The sequence below is a fragment of the Equus przewalskii genome, chromosome 19 (genome assembly GCF_037783145.1).
Source record: "Equus przewalskii isolate Varuska chromosome 19, EquPr2, whole genome shotgun sequence".
NCBI classification, from domain to species: domain Eukaryota; kingdom Metazoa; phylum Chordata; class Mammalia; order Perissodactyla; family Equidae; genus Equus; species Equus przewalskii.
This window is the reverse complement of record NC_091849.1, coordinates 23,219,860-23,236,911: the sequence shown is the minus strand read 5'-3', so window position 1 is coordinate 23,236,911 and position 17,052 is coordinate 23,219,860. Positions and strand designations below refer to the sequence as shown.

The following is a 17,052-nucleotide window of genomic DNA, read 5'->3' as shown; positions in this document are numbered from 1 at the left end:
TTGTCAAGGCAGTTCAGGTGACAGGTGATGGTAGTTTGGGCCAGGATCGTGACTGTGGGATGGCTAGAGAGAAGATCTGAGAGGTAGGAGGTAGAATCCACTGGATCAGCTGCAACTTGACTGTGGAGCGTGGGGGCGGGAGCAAGGAGGATCATCTGTGCCTCTGGCTGGAGCTGCTGGATAGAAGGCGGTGCTGCTCGCTAAGACAGGAAATGCTTGTGGGAAGCTGGTTCAAGAGGGAGGAAGAGGAAGAACAAGAGAGAGCAGAGATGGGCAGTATCTCACGAGAAGAGAGCAGATAAAATGCAGGCACTCTCCTCTCTCTTTAGCCTCACTGACTCTCTTCCATAGTTCAACTCAAAAATCTCTGTCTCTATTCCACAAAAACCATCCTCTAAAAATGTCCTAGGCCTAAAAACTCCCCTGAAATCTGATCTCAGCAACACTGTATTGAGGTTTGGGGATGGAGTGGGTTAAAACTTAGCCCTGATCCACCAACCTGCTGTGCAAACTTGGATGTGTTCCCTAACCTCTCTGAGCCTCAGTTTCCTTTTCTTTAAAATGAGACTTTTGGGCGTGATGTTGTCTAAAATAATTCTCTAATAGTTGTCAGATGTTCTAATGGTTATTCAGTCATTGTCTTTCCAAGGCTACATGGTACATATTTCAAAGAGGAATGGTATTGTCAAACATAGGAAGCAGTGACTATGTAAAGCATAGTATGTAGTTACACTGCGATGTTTTTTAATGAGTTAATTTGAAGAGTTAATATAGATTGTGGTTAAACATAGAGCCAGGTTATCTGGATTCAAATCCCATCTCAGTCACTTGCTAGGTGTGTGACCATGGCAAGTTACTGAACTTCTCTGTGCCTCAGTTTTCCCATCTGCAAAATGGGCACAGGACTATCATGACAATGATATGAATTAATGTATGTAAAGTTCTGTGTGTCTTAGATAATCACTATTTAGAGTAACTACTGTTCAGCCTTCACTTTTTTATCTGTGAGATAGGATTACTAGTAACTATTAATAAGAATATGGGGAAAATTAAATAAAATCATATATCCCCTTAAAGCAAGCAGCACAAGGCCTGTCTCTTCGTAAGTACGCAATCAATGTGAAGGATAGGCAGCCAGAGAGCCAGAACTAGAATCTGGATTCCAATCCCATTTTAGTTTCCAAAGAATAAACTGAGTCCTGATGTCCTCTTTGTGTGTGTTTGTGACAGGAGAGAAATAAGTCAGAGGCTGTGCTGTTGTTTTCCTCCTGCTGTTTGATAAGCTTTTATTTTAAAATAATACCAAGTCTTCCTGAGTGGCTTTCTTTAAAAGCAGCACAGTGTGCCTTGGCTCAGCGGTTTCCATCCTCCGCGGAGAAATTGAAGGTCTGTTTCTCCCCAGGACAGTTTTAAAGCAGAAGCAGACATGCTGGCACTCTTTCTCCTGAATCGAACATCTAGCTTCCATTTATTGGAAATGAGTCTGAGGAAAAATGGAGAAAGGATCACATAATTAGGCTTTTTTCCATATTCTTGGTAACGCATCGATCCTAGCAGAGTCTCTGCATTTTGCCATGAAATTCTGTACCTTATGAAAATTTAATAGCAACATAAGCCCAAAGAAGAGTAAAAATTGATATTCTGCACTTAACGCAAATGAAAATGTTCCTTGGGAGAATAACACTCCACAGGCGATTTATTCCAGGCATTTATGAGTGTGTGCCTGATAAAAGAAAAGATAAGGCTGGAAGAGGCAGGAAAGGGAACCACATGGTGTGAGCCATGGGTCTGCAACGTTGCCAATCTGACTGGAAAGTTCAACAGTCAAAGATGATGGCGAGTCCTGTGCTTCTCCTCCTTGACCCCCCCCACAACCGTTCCCCCAAGATTATAATGAGTAAACTGGCAAGATTTGTATTTAAATTCACAAGAGAATAGGAAATGCAAACTTCTCAGCTGCCTCTCCTTTTAGACCTGACTGTACTTTCCGCCCCCTCTGGCGTACTGTTCTCTCATCTGCTGTCGTAAATTATGTACAGCAGAAAAGCAGTGACTCATGCAGTAGAGACTTGAGGAAATATGTGGCTTAATGAGGAAGAAAGAAGGTCAGATATTCATTGCTAAAAAAAGGACCTCATTTGGTACCACATTCTCCCTGTTTAAGTTCATTGCGGGCACAGACTTTCGAGAGCCAAACAGAGACAGAGAGTGTCAGAAGAAGCGTAGCCACACAGCCTTGCACTCTCTGACTTTCCCCTCGTCTCTAATTTGCCTAATTGTCGGCTACCTGATTTGATTATGGTAAGTGCCATGTGGAGCAGAAATGTGTTGCCATGAATGACTGTAGAGATCAAGAAGAAACAAGACTGTTGGAACATCCATTCCTAGGTCTCTCAAATACATGCTTTTCTCATGTCGTGTTTGTCATTCTAGGGAATTGTGCCCAGTTGCAACAGTCAATGAAACCTTCTCAATGGCTGTCTTGCGTAGATTTTGTCCTAATCTTGGTCTCTACCCTCCCCCTGCTTCAGAAAATGAAGCTTGGGGAGCAGGCATATCATGAGGGGTCAGGGTCCGCCAGGGATTGCCTACACCAGCAAAGCCCCACATGACCCACAATTGTCAAGTCACTACATTTGGTGTAAAGGCCCAGGGTGTAACAAAGATAAATAGATTCAAGGAATATGGGCAGCCTCTAGAAGCTGGAAAAGGCTAGGAACAGATGGTAGAACCTCTAGAAGGAATGCATCCTGGTTGTAACCCTGTAAGACCCATCTCGGACTTCAACCTCCAGAACTGTAAGAAAATAGATTTGTGTTGTTTTACGCCACTAAATTTGTGATAATTTGTTAGAGCAGAAACAGGAAGCTATACCCAGCACTCTTGATATAATGTATCCCAGATCCCCTCATTTTGCAAATAAGAAAACTGAGGCCTAAGGAATTTGTCAACTTTTGTGAAATTGCATGGCTAGTTAATAATAGCCGCTGAGAAGAGGGAGCAATCCTCTATGCTAAACATAATGCTAAGTCCTTTGCATGTATTAACTCCTGAAACTGTCAGCATGACCCTAAGACAGCGGCTCTTATCTCCATCTTACAGATGAGGTACAGCGATGTTAAAGTCACGAAGCTACGAAGCAGGCTGCTAAGAGTTTGCACCCAGGCGTTTTATCTCCGGAATGTACTCTCCTCACCGCCAGGCATAGTGTTAGCTGGAGGAGGAGCCCGGGCTCCTGGGGACCAATCTAATACTCTACCGACCCCGAAAGAGTTATTTACCTTGATCTCATTTCTTCTTGATGGCCCTGTGAGGTCTGTAGGTTATTTCCTTTTTAAGGTGAAGAAAACAAAGCACAGAGACTAAGAGATGTGCCTAAAACACACCTCTGGGGGCTGGCTGGTAGAGTGGTGATCAAGTTCACACCCTCCGCTTCAGCAGCCTGGGGTTCGCAGACCTACACACTGTTCATCAAACTATGCTGTGGTGGTGTCCCACATACAAAATGGAGGAAGAAGATTGCCACAGATGTTACTCAGGGATAATTTCCTCAAGCAAAAAGAGGGAGATTGGCAACAGATGTTAGCTCCCAGCCAATCTTCCTCACCAAAAAAAAAAAAAAAAAAAAGCACACCTCTGGTTAGTTGCAATTATGACCCTCCCAACTCCCATCTCTCAGCAGGTTTCCCCTAGTCCATCTGCGCGTGGCACCATGCGAGACAGAAAAGATAGATGACAGAGTTTCTGCCTTCAGCAAGCTTATGGATTATCTTGGGCTAAATTTGATAACTTGAGTGTTGCTTTTTCCAGCTCCGAACTCATGGCAAGGGTATTCCTAAGGCCTTGATCAATAGCTGCTGTCTGGAGCAATCTCATATTGCATAGGGAAGAGCTTGGAATGAAGTAAGCAGTCCATAGACACAGCCTCCCCTCCCAAGGGCAGCTCTAGAATGTCTAAGGGGACTTCAAGACTGCTGTCTATTTGGAGGGGAGCCACACCTGGCAGTCATGTATTGAGGCTGCGTCTTTATAGCCAATACAATGTTTTAGTTAGAATGTATGTTTACTTGGGGCGGTTTGAAGAGGGGTAGGTGGAATCTGGGGGGCACAGACTAAAGCTGCCCCAGCCACTTCTTGATACCACCAATTTCCCAGGCAAACCACCGGACGCGGTAGCTTAGGGAGAGGAATACACAGTTCCTGCCACCAAGAGGCATATCGCTATCTGGACGTACACAGGAAAACAAACCAGCAAACAAACCAAAGCTCTAACCCATCAGGGCCATCCAGGCATGGGCCAGAGGACTGTGAGAGGCACAGGTGTGTGGGGGCCGGCCCCGTCAATGTGGGTTCAGGAAAGCTTCACAGAAAAAGCATAAACTGGGGGGTGAGGAGGGAGTGTGGTCTTTAGTAGAGAGAAAAGTGTGGAAAATGGGATGAGTGAAGAGGTTCAAATAAGCATATTTGAAGACAGTGAATTGAGCAGGTTAACTGCTGTAAAGGACTCATGGGTGCCATGAAGTCTTTATATTGGTTATCACCGAAGCATTCATTCACTCAACAAATATATATTGTTTGCCTACCCTGTGCCAGGCACTGTCCTGGGTGCTAGGGACCCAGTAGTCAATAAATCATGTGCCCTAAAATGAGAGGGCTCTTTCCCCGATTTGGGCTCCAGCAGCCCTGCCCCATGTTCTGGCAGCCAAGCTCTGATCTTCAGTCCTGCCTGCAGAGAGTAATTCCCATTTCAGGCCGTTCTTCTGTGCCAACAGAGCCACCTGCCCTCCCCCAGCCATTGTACGGCTCCTCTGGCGTGGGGCAGACACAGGAGCCCGGTTATCGGCTCCACTGGAATAAATTACCGCCCCATCATCTTCATGCATAAAACATGGCCCAGGAGGCTGGGAGAGGTTCCTGGGCAGCCCAGGACGTCACTGCCTTCGGGCCAGTCGGGAGTTAAGAGAAGAAAAGGAAAGAAAAGGCAAGTTACAAGATAAAAGAGGTCAACGGAAGCCTCGGATACAAAAAAGGGAAGAGGGTTTTTGTAAAAAATTTTTATACATCTGGGCTTGACTTCCGGCATCGCTGCGAGACTCTTTGTTCCTCTGCCATGAGAAGGTTTTAGACCGCTCACTTTGGGACCATGGTGTTACCTTCAAGATTACACTGGATCAGAAACAGGCCATGGAGGGACAGGATCCGGAGGCGGCAGCTCAACCGTGAGTGTCCCATGGGTGTAGCCCGCTCCTCTCCTTGCTGCCTTCCTTCTCCACACCTTCCCCTACAAGCTCATTTCTGCCCCTCATGCAAATCCGCTCCTAGCTTCTCCCCTTCGACCCCTCCTTAGCTGCCCTGGGCACCCTCCTCCGAGGGACGTTTCTTAATTTTCATCCACTCCTCCCTCTTTCTCCCTATTTCCTTCCTACAGCTCTATCCTAATTAGCAGTAACTAAATACCTTTGTTTCAAGTAGCAAGCAAGAGATGGCCTCATTTCTTTATTTCTCCGTCTCGATGGAAAATACAAAGAAATATTTACAGCAGTCAAGGATTGTGTGAATTGGAACCTTTGTTTATTAGAGCGGGGACAAATGCACTGTTTGCATCAAACAGGTGTCGCGGTGTAGCTAGACTAGGTGCAACTCAAGAATCAGTGAGTCATATTTCCTTTAAAGGACTCAATCATGTGTTTCTTAAATTATCAAACTCATTCTAAGTTTCCCCTTGAGTTGACGGGAACTCTAACCAAAAGAGAGATTTTAGTGCTGAAGTAATCTGAGAAAGAAAAAGCATTCCAAGTATACGCCACGACTATTACCTACCAATAAGTAACATATTGGTGTGTGTCTGTTGCTGGAAAGGTTTATTTAACTCAAATGTTAGCAAATTCAGTTAGAGGGGCGAGGCTTCTGAGGTCAACGAGTGAAAGGGCTGTTTTCACAGCAGCAAGGCACAGCTCACTTTCTTCTTATCTTTGTCATGAGAAAGACAACGGTGAAACCATGATGATAAATTACAACTGACATTTGGCCTCAGTCTGAGGAGGCAATAGGGAATGGTAGAGACTGTGGTAAATGGGAACGTGCTTGTCCCACCATGGGAGGACACCATTCAATGTCATCAGATTTTCGTGAGGAACAGGGATCTGACAGGTTGCCAGATTTCCCAACTTTTCGAGAAAAGCAAAAAACTGCTAAATTCTAAATGAAGACTCTCAAGTTTAAATATTGGCAGTTAATTCTTTAAATTTTAAATACTATAATAATCAATAGTGTGTTCTGATGCGAAATGTGACAACTGTGGACCACTAAGCCCTGGCTTAAGTGCTGGGTGTTGTTCTCATTAGAGGCCCATTACATGGTGTTGTTTAAGCCTAGTTAAATGTTGGCGAGTCTTTCTTATGTGTTAAAAGCCCCTGGTGAAGACAGTTAAAGTAAGATGAATGAGTGGCTTAGGAAGATAAATAACAAACAGAGGCATGGTCTACTAGCTTGGGAGGCCAACCTGGGCTGGTCGGATTCCAAATGGCACCCCACATACAAGGAATAGCACTCGGCATAATCTTTCTTTAATATAATTGCAGAAGCCGTTAGTAATTTTCTCAAAGCCTTTACCTTCTTATTCCTCAGCTTCTTTCAGTTGAACCTACCTTGGGTTCAGATTCCAGTTTTCAGTGACAGCTCGTTCTGTGTCTATAGGAAAACAGTGCTGGTGCCACAGATTTAGGACCACACCTGTGTTCTGGGATGTGTCCCTGAGACAGGATGGAGAATGATCTGCATGGTTGCATTCTGCTGGGGGGTCGGCCTACCCTCTGAAAACAAGGACTTAGGGGGAAGTTTTGCTTCATTATAGTGATTTTACTGAAATTATGAGACTCACATCTGGGTACTGTGATGCGATTTCTGCATGGTTTTAATATGAAATGATGACGTGTTTATACGTGTTTAATCTGGGCTTGACATTCAGCAGGCTGGTCCTGGCCTCTTTGGCCTAAGTCTTCGAGGAAGGAGGGGATTCTGACATTTCTCCTGGATGGTCCAGAGCCCGCTGTTATTAGTCAGCGTAAGTTAGAAATACCAGCTGGATCAAGTAACGTTGTTTTGGATTGGTTTTTCCAACTCATGGAACACCTGTGCATGCTTGAAGGCAGAGAATTAGAGGCAGTGGAAAGGGAGAAAGAGTGAAGACACCGAAGAGGGAAGGAGCAATGGAGAACTTCTCACTGCAAACACCGGCCTGCAAGGCTAGCCCTAGACATTGTTTTGCAATTGCTAAAATCTGTCTTTGATAACTTTTTCTGTCCTGTTTCTCTGAGGCCTTTCTCACAGGTCAGCATCCCCTCTGACTCAGAGACTCAAGCATTGTTGCCCCTTGGGGTTATTGTGTCGTTGAGAAAAATAAGTCATAACCCTTTTTTCCTCAAATATACAAAGGCACCTGAATGGCAATAGGAGGTCCGCATGTCACCACTCTCTGATTCCATGCCCATGCAGACATTGCCAATCAACCACATCTCTCTCTATATCTTTCTCTCCCAAAGAGGCCCAGTCTTAGAATCCTTTCACTATAGGGCCACTATTTCTGATCAATTAGAATTGCCTCAACAGTTGAAACCTGTATGTTTTCTATTGCTTCATAACAGATTACCATAAGCTTATTGCCTTAAAACAACATGCATTTATTATTTCACAGTTTCCATGGATCAGGAGACTGGGTATGAATTTAGCTGGGTCCGCTGCTCAGAGTCTCTCAATGCTGCAGTTGAGATGTCAGTCAGAACTATGATCTCCTCTGAGACTCAAGGTCTTCTTCCAAGTTTAATGGTTGTTGGCAGAATTCAGTTACTTGTGGTTGTAGGACTGAAGCTCTCAGCCACTAAAGGCTAGCTATCGTTCCCTGCCACTTGGCCCTCTCTACAACATGGCAGTATTACTTCTTCAAGCCCAACTGGAGAGTGTCTGTTGCTGCTTGTAATCTCTCCTTTAAAGGGCTCACCTGATCAGGTCTGGCCCACCTAGGATAATCTTCCTTTTGATTAGTTGCAAATCAACTGATCAGGGACCTTAATTACATCTGCAAAATCCTTAATCTTCACCATATAACATAACCTAATCATGGAAGTAAAATCTCATCATATTCTCAAGTCTCGCTGGCACTCTAGATGAGGAACTTATACACAGCATGTACACCACGGGGCAGGATTCATGGGGCCACCTTAGAATGCTACTTACCACAGGGCCCAATTGTCATCCTTGTAACAAAACCTGGACTTTGAGCTACTAGAAAGCTTTGTTTTTCTTTTCTACTTTTTATTATGAAAATGTTCAAACATACAGAAAAGTAGAGAAAATAGTATAGTAAATGCCATATGCCCATCACCTAAATTTAACAATTATTAACATTTTGCCCTATTTGCTTCATCTACTTTCCTGCTGAAGTATTTTAAAATAAATTGCAGATGTTATGACATCTAAACCCTAAATATTTTAGTAAGAGCATCTCTAAAAAGTAAGGACCTTTTTCTAGATAACTGCCTAATTAAGTTAACAACAATCCCCAATATTACTTAATACAGAGTCCATATTCAGATCTCTCCAAGTAGAAATCAATTCTGAATGTGCTTTGTATGCCTATAACCCTTAGCAAAATGCATCGCACCTACCAACCTCACTAAAGGTTTGAACTCAATCAAATTATATTAAAGAAATGACTCCCAAAGTCCGTCTTCCCGTGGTTCCCCTCACTTCTTTGTTTTACTCTCAGAGTCTGTAGTGAGATATTTACATTATTTACAGTCTATAGTAGTGTGGGGTGGAAAAATGATGGAACCAAGGTATGAGAGCTGTAATGTGTTACCCTTCTTAGGGACATCCGCATTTTAAAAGAGGGCATCAGAGAAAGACCCAAATATGTGATAATGGGCAGAGATTTTGAGGAGGGGCTCATCTGATACCCTGGAAACTGTATCAAGCTGCTTCCCTAAGACCTCCTTATGTAAAGAGGGGTATAGACAGACAATAGCTCAGAGGGCACCTGGACTTCCTGAATGATGACAGTGGTGTCAAGGTGGGGCATGGCAGTGCTGGGGCAGGGGAACAGGGGGCAAAAATAAGAAGGCTCCCTTGACCCTTTTTTCCTCTGGTCGGCCACAGTTTAGGGAGGTTAAAGGAAAGGACTGGAAAGTGTTTAAGCTTTGATAGCAGGGAGATTTGCCTTCAAATCCTACTTCTACAACTTCCTAGCTATTGGCCTGTGGGCAATTTCACTCTGGCTCCCTGAATGTCTGCTTCCTTAACCGTAAAATGGTTATTATGATGATACCAACTTCACAGTGTTATTGGAGAGATTAAAAGACACAAAATATGTCAAGCACCTAGCACAGTTCCTGGCGTGTGGCAGTGGTAACTACTGGGATCTGAGACACCAGAAGTGATATGGTGACATTTGGGAAAATATAAAGGGGCTACCATGACCACCATCACATTTTTGGGCTGGGGGGGAAATGCCATGGTGGAGAAGGGAGCCCCCTCTTCAGCAGCCTCTAACATCAGCCCACCCCACCCCATAGCCGCTGGCTTGTACCATACCAGGCAGGAGGCAGCCCAGCCATGCCAGGGAAAACCCACTGTGGCCCATGGAGGGTCAGGGAGCTCCTGTTCTTCTGGGAAGCTGGGGTGAGTGTTCCCCTCGCCATGGACCCCCAGGCTGTTTTCAGTATAAGTAAATGCATCCAGATGACATAGCCCAAGTGGAACTTCTCGCTTCACCTCCTTAAAAGGTTGAACTCCTTGTCTAGGTTGAGCTGTGATGGAGAAGGCCTCAGGATGACACCCTCAAAGGAATGGAAGCAAGTTCTCTCCGATACTTGTTTGAGATTAGGGAATGCTGCTGTCTCAAAGATAACTAATGGTGACTTCCTTCCCAGTGTTAATGTGACCTTGTTGTCTTCCGCTGCTGCTTTGGCCGTTCTCCTGACTCACGGTGGTGGGACTCTTAACTGTGACGGGGCGAGAAGGGGACCTGTAGGCAGCTGTCTGAGTTCCACAGACCTGTCCCTGGACCGTGGTTGAGAGTGTGGGTGTGATTTCGAACGGGGGCTCTCCCGTCTGAGGCTGTCCTGGACTGACAGTTCTACACAAGGAGGTAAGAAGACAGCCAGTTATTCCTTACCCCATGTGACTTTGGAGGGCACCCTGGTTCATAGAAAGGTCTTGGAGTCTCTTCTAGAAACCTTTGTGTCTCCAGATGAAGCTGAGGCCAAGGGCCCGTGCTGGGCAGGCCCCAGGGAGCCAGAGGGACCTATGCAGGGAGCCTTTCCCAGCAGCCTCCATCTGCGCAGGGCCAGCCACTCTGCAGATGGCCCTGCTTGCCGAGGGACCCAGCATCAGCTTACAGAGCAGCCCGGCTTACTATCGGCTTTCTGCTCTGGCTCACTGTTATCTGGCAAGGGTCCGCAGCCGCGTTGTTGGGCCTGGACGACTCGTGTTTCTCCCTAGGGCTCCTCCCCTCTGGGATTTTGCACTGGCTTGGAGAAGCCATATGGCTGCAGATTGAGCTTTTAAACATGGATACAGACACCCATAATGGCCCAGACCAGAACAGAAGTCCTGTAGCTGCCTTTCCCATCTCACTGCCTTGGTATCTTGCTGTTGTCCCGACGTCATCAGAATTGCTCCCAAATGTCACATTCCTTGTGTTGCAGTCGCTGCCTCAGGCTGGGTTTCTCTGTTCCATCTTATACCGGGCGAATTCCTCTCTGGGTTTCTGTTCCTTTTAAAGTTGTAAGCTTAAAGATTTGGGAGGAGGTAAGCAAGGAGGTCACCCCAAGTATGAAAAAACAAAAAAAGCCTTTTAGAACATTCTCTGTAATCCACGGGTCACATATTTTCCTAGGCTCCAGTCTAGCCACCTGCTAAAAGTTGCCCATTAACAGCTTCCGTGCAGACAGCAGGCAGGCAGCCCCCCGGGGCCTGCGTTTCTCCCCAGTTCCACACCTTGTTTACCAGCAGTTCTTTCAATTACAGAGCTTGCCACTGTATTTTGTTTTAGGGAAGTTAGTATTCATTCTGGCGTAAGAATTACCTATATACCTACAAACATGGCGTGACCTATTTTCTCGTCACCCAGAAGAGTAATTGCTTCTGTCGAGGCCTCACCCTCCTCCTCCTTGCCTGAGTGATTGCGTCTGGGAGGGCCACTGCCCCATGCCCCATTCCAGCTTGTCCTGTCAAGGAAAAAAAGGATGGGAAACCCGAGACAGGGAGATACTCTGAATAATTCAAGGGGGTTCTGCTGGTTGAGAAAGTGCTCTCTTTGTATGTACATTGATCTGGACAGATATTTTAGCTGTCTCCAGCCAAAGACAGACAAAAGAGAGGGCGTGGAGGGAAAAGGGAAGGAGAAGAAGAAACAAATACAAATACGACTAACCCAAATTAAAAAGCATGAAAACAGCAGAGGGATTAGAGAACTCCGAGCCTGCTGATGGGTGCCGAAGCCTTGTATTCTCAGGTTGGTAGGTTGTAGATGGATCTAAAAAACCCAAAAGTTAATCACTGGAATAACTATTTGGTCTCTGATTGGAAGCAGAAAATTACCAAAATAACAAATTTCCTCAGTAGCATTAAGCTTGTGTATTAATTTGGGGGGAAGAAGGGTCTTCGGGCACGGAAACGATCTTGAAATATGTTAGCCCTAAATACAACCCGCTATGTGAGCACCAGTTCTTCCCATGAAATATCAAGAGCCAAGAAATTGTTTAGCAGCATAAGAATATGTATACACACACACACCCCAATTGTGAAGACGGGGAGCTTGGGCAGTAGTGCTAAAAAATAAATGTCTTTGTTTTGTTTTGGTCTGATACCAAGCTGTTATGTCCTTGCTGGGTAAAAATCAAACAATACAGATACATATAACAGAGAGAAGGAAAGCCATCTAAAATTCTGAGTCCCTCCGCTATACAGCATCGTGCTCCCATTCCTTTTTCTCAAATATACTGAATATGTTATTTTCATAAGATCTGCTCTGAAACTTGCTTGTTTCACTTAACAACATAACTTGAATACCTTTCCATAATCATAAATATCTTTAGATGGGATCCATACAGCCAAATCCAAATGAAGGCTTGCAGAGTCTGGGCAGTTTAAATGTATCTAATCTGATTCACTTCAATATACAAAAAAAATTATAAGTGTAAAAATGAATTGTATTGGATGGGAACTGAAACGTCCACTTAATTATTCCTGTAGCCTGGATGTCTCTGACTCTCAGGCATGCCGCGCCAGCCTCTCTGTCCCCAGATGGTAATGTGGAGTGTTTAAAAGTTCAGGGTGTTCAGAAGAGGGTTTGTGTATCTATTTTCAGAAAACTATCTCACACACACTCCTTGAAGGGTAAATCTTTTCGTCTCCCACCAAAATGAAGGGTGATTTAGAAACAAGACCATTCCCTACCCTAAGGCAGGTTGGTCTCCATAGGTGCCTGGTTTCCAAGGCACCAGAGATGTTCTTGTGCTTAGGAATGGGTGGCTCGGGAGTTATCTCTGTCGTAGAAAGGAATGGAAAGAGGTATCTAAGCCTTGATCCTGCAGAAAGAAGAACCAAGCAAGATGAAGAAAAACAGAGTCCCAGATATTTGCTAACTCTTCGAATTGCTGCTGCCCAAAGCTTTGTTCCCTGAGGATTTGTTATGAATAGAGTCAAATTAATCCAATCCTTCAATTTCCAAGCAAGTGACAAAAAGCCATAGGAGATTTGCTTGCTAATACTGTGCTAAAGGCAGGACAGTAAATACATGTAGATGAGCCTGCAAAGAACCTTAAGAGATTTTCCTCCTCTGGACCAAGAGGAAGCTTTACTTCTGTCAGGATGGTTTTGAAGGGAGAGAAAGGATGCTCTTTTGAGCCTGTCAGAGAATAGGAAAGCAATATTGTAGGCCTGCAAGCTCCCCTCTGAGTGGTATAGATGATGAAGGAAATGTGTTAGACATATTTTTTTAATGTTTTCCAAGATTTCATTAGTAATGATTTTCACATACAGGAGAAGTTGAAAGAATTATAGAGGGACCGTCTACATAGCTACCACCTAGATTCCACCCCTCATATTTCAGTATAATTGCTTTATCTCATATCCATCCATATAGCCATGCTTCTATCAATCCATCAATAAATCTTATCTTTTAATGCTTTTTTTTTGGTGAGGAAGATTGGCTCTGAGCTAACATCTGTTGCCACTCTTCCTCTTTTTTGCTTGAGGAAGACTGTCCCTGAGCTAACATCTGTGCCACTCTTCCTCTATTTTATAGGTGGGATGCCACCACAGCATGACTTGAAGAGTGGTGTGTAGGTCCGTGCCCTGCAAACCCAATGCTGCCAGATAATGCTTTCAAAGCAAGTTATAGACATTCATACACTTCACTCTAAACACTTGAACATATATGTCATTCAATCTTTGTTAATGGTTCTTTAAAATAAATTTTTTTAGTGACGTTTATTGAGCTATAATTTACATACAGTACTTTTTTATAGTGAGTACTTTTACTTTTTAATGTAGAGTCACATGAATCTTGACAAAGGCCCATGGCCATGTAACTACCACAATAATCAAGACACAGAAATTCCACCACCCCAAACATTCCCACTTACCCCTTTGTAGTCAACCCCTCGCCCCAGCCTTGTCAACCAATGATCTGTTTTCTGTTCTTATAGCCTTGCCTTTTCCAGAGTATCTTATAAATGGAATCATATAGTCTGTAGCCTTTTGAGTCTGACTTCTTTCACTTATCATAATACATTTGAGGCTTATCCATGTCGTTGCATGCATGTGTGTTCCTCTTCATCGCAGAGGAACATCCCATTATTAGATCCATTATTAGATGTATTTTTATAAGATATAATGATTTGCAGGTGGTAAGAGCTCTAATCACCAAAAAGCAGGGGTAAATAGCGATCATCAGAGTGGACAACCCCCGAGGTCTCAGTGGTCTTCATGGCTCTGTTCCCCTCTCAGGAGAAGCTCTAGGCAAATCAGGGACCGTGAACCTTTCTGAAGTCCCACTACACCTCATCTGTCCCCTGGAAACATCAGTGGCAACTGCTCAGGGATGCTTCATTCAATCAGCAGTAAATGATTGTGGTTCGGAATGTATCAGACCCATTGTCAACCCTACATTTTTTTCTTTGACACCGTCTATGATTGCAGAACCCGTACACAAGACAGGATTGCTTTCCTCAGTGTGAGACCTAGAGCCAGGCTGATGCAGAAGAGCCAAGAGGAGGGGTTGCAGAAGAACCAGGACGGGAGAGAGGGAAGAGCTGTTCTCTAGTAGAGGCTGTGCTGGCCCTGACAAGCTGACACAGTCACAGAGGACCCAGGAGTGCAGCTGGGGTTGAAGAGCTTTCTGGCTGCCCGGTTCTCCCTCTCCATTTTCCTTCCCTAACTCGAGTTAAAATTCTGTGTTTTCTATCGAAAACAGTAACGTCCTTCACACGAAGGAAATGAGTGAAAGAATGTTTTCGTTTCTTAAGGAAATCATGTAGTTTAGCTTTATGCTTTTGATTCAGCTTTTAACTGAGTAGCCCAGACATTGTTATAATTCCCCCAAAGGACAAAAAATCAATTTCCCTCTGTTTCCTCCATAGTTAAAATGAAGTTATTTGGTTTTTAAGATGAGAAACATAATCTTCAGGTGAGACTGCCTGTTTTTTTCTTCCCCCTCACTCCTAACGTGGTCTCCATTTCTGTATCATCTGAGACGGTGAGGTGGGGGGTCCTGAGGGGCCCGGCCAAGGCCATGGGACACATTTCTTGGTCTTGCCCCTGGTCATCTGTTAGACATCAGTCAGACCTCTTTACCCTCTTGGCACGGTCAATACACAAACATTCTTCTTGGCCCAGGCCAGAAGTTTCTTCTCGGTTTCTTGGGCGTACCTTCTTTTATCACTTCTTTGAGAGTAACTTCTTCCAGTACTCTGCCACCTCCAGTTGTATTCATAAATGGTGTCTCTCTCAGTCCTAGACATGCCCAATTCTCAGGGCCCTGCCTTACCTCTTCCCACATCAAATCAAACCCACTCGTCTCCATAGCTTCCTGACACTGGCGTGACCCAGATGATGGGTCCTAATGTGTCAACTTGATAAAAATGATTCAAATCTAACATTGTTATGGGTACAGGTGACTTTACACATGTTGTCTCACTGGAGATTCACAACTATGCTGTGAAATTAAAGGATCTATATTATTATCCTCTTTTTACTTGTGTGGAAACTGAGACTCAGAGAGGAAAGGACTAAGAGGAAACATCTATCATTTATTGGGGACAAAACTTGTGCTGGGCACTGTGCCAGCTGCTTCATCAGGTGGGTTTTCACTTCATCCTTAGTCCAACCTATGAGGATGGTCATTGTATCCTTTCTGCAGGCGGAGACTTTGAAGCTCAGAGAAGTTAAAGGACTTGCTAAAGGTCACACCAGCTAAGTGGCAGAACAGAGCCAAGATTCAAGGTCACTTCTCTACAAGTCCAGAGCAGATTTCACTGCTAGAACTGGAATCATCAGGACTCCATCTCAAATCAACTGACTCCCAATCTAGAAGTTTTCCCAGGCTCCTGAGTTGTCTATTCAGAAAATCCATTTTACCATGCTTCCCCAGATCTTAAGGCCAGGGCCCAGTTGAAATGCACACAGCTCTGGGAGTCTCCTAAAGGTGGACTCCAAGGCAGGCATTGTCTGACAGCAGTAAAAGAGATATTTGGTGTCTACTGGGAACAGTGTCTTTCCACGCTGTGCTAAATGTTCACGTATCTGAGAAATACACTCAAGGAAAACACTAACCAAATGTCAAAATCTTTGTGGAATATCTAGTCTGAGTCCCTGAATTCTTTTCTATGCTAAACAAGGGTGGCGAGGCCCACTCAGAAAGAAACCTGAGCACCCAGCACCCTTGGGCTCAGAGGTGGTGCTGATCTTGGGCAACCAGCCAAGTTGCGGCAGACAGTTCCTCCTCTCTCCTCCATAACCAAGAGCAAGCCACGTGGCTCCACCTCCTGCTGCATCTAGGGTTCCAGCCTAGTTCGATGATCCCCTGACCCATAGAACTTGCCTCTTCCCACTTGTTCAGTTGGTTTCCCATCCTGGTGGTGGCTTCTGACCACTGTGTTTCCCTCCCATGGCCGTAGAGGCTGAGTTAAGGTACAGAATAGGGCAGGGCAAAAGCTCAGATCGCACCAGGATGTGGCGACCCACACCTAGGGCGCCGCTTTCCTCCCGCGCAAACTCAGTTCAAGGCCGTTCCCATGCTCCCTCCAAAGCCAAAAGGGGCCCGGCTCCTAATTCGCCATTTGTAACTTGGCCACCGCCAGGCTGGTGACCCGTTTACTGGCACAGCTGGGACAATGACTACTTTCCCTTCTGCCAAGGAGCATAGAGAAACAGAAACCATGCACAGCACGTCAATATTTAAAGCTGGGACGCTGACTCTCCCGAAGAGGTGGTGTTCACAGACTGTCCCTTCTGACCTTGGGGATGAGTTTGTACTTGACCATCGAGCTCCTCCCTTCCGAACCCAGCAGGCTCCACCACTGATCAATTCTGTGATCTTGTGTACTTCATCTAAATTCTCTAGGCTCATCCACAAAACTGGGCCAATGGAATCTCCTTCTCGCAACAGTCAAGGAGCCTTACGTAAGATAGTGCATGTGAAAATATTTTGTCAACTAGGCAGAAACAGGGGCTGGCCCCGTGGCCGAGTGGTTAAGTTCGTCCGCTCCGCTGCAGGCGGCCCAGTGTTTCATTGGTTCCAGTCCTGGGCGCGGACATGGCACCGCTCATCGGGCCACGCTGGGGCAGCGTCCCACATGCCACAACTAGAAGGAACAACAACAAAGAACATACAACTATGTACTGGGGGACTTTGGGGAGAAAAAAGGAAAAGATAAAATCTTAAAAAAAAAAAAATTAGGCAGAACCATACAGATATCTCTGTTTTTAGTCGAGCAGATTAGATTCTACCTTTAAAACTTATTATTTTAAAAATATAATTTATCAGGAAGT

At 44.9% G+C, this 17,052-nt stretch overlaps 1 protein-coding gene and 1 long non-coding RNA gene across 5 annotated transcripts in view; one reads left to right on the top strand and one right to left on the bottom strand.

The window, feature by feature from the left end:
* Window positions 1-1,255: 1,255 nt before the first annotated feature.
* Window positions 1,256-5,283, bottom strand: LOC139077280 (uncharacterized). The gene is made up of 2 exons (XR_011529653.1): window positions 5,154-5,283; window positions 1,256-1,483 (listed from the first exon to the last, which is right to left on the bottom strand). It is a non-coding gene; the product is annotated as an uncharacterized lncRNA (long non-coding RNA).
* RIPOR2 (RHO family interacting cell polarization regulator 2) overlaps window positions 4,686-17,052 on the top strand; it is a 216,588-nt gene continuing 204,221 nt past the window's right edge. For 2 of the 4 annotated variants that reach the window (XM_070584175.1, XM_070584180.1), the window contains exon 1: window positions 4,686-5,219. In XM_070584175.1, the coding sequence (XP_070440276.1) occupies window positions 5,144-5,219 (76 nt within the window). In that variant the 5' untranslated portion in view covers window positions 4,686-5,143. The remainder of the gene's footprint in view (window positions 5,220-17,052) is intronic. The other 2 variants (XM_070584183.1, XM_070584177.1) reach the window with 2 other exon arrangements.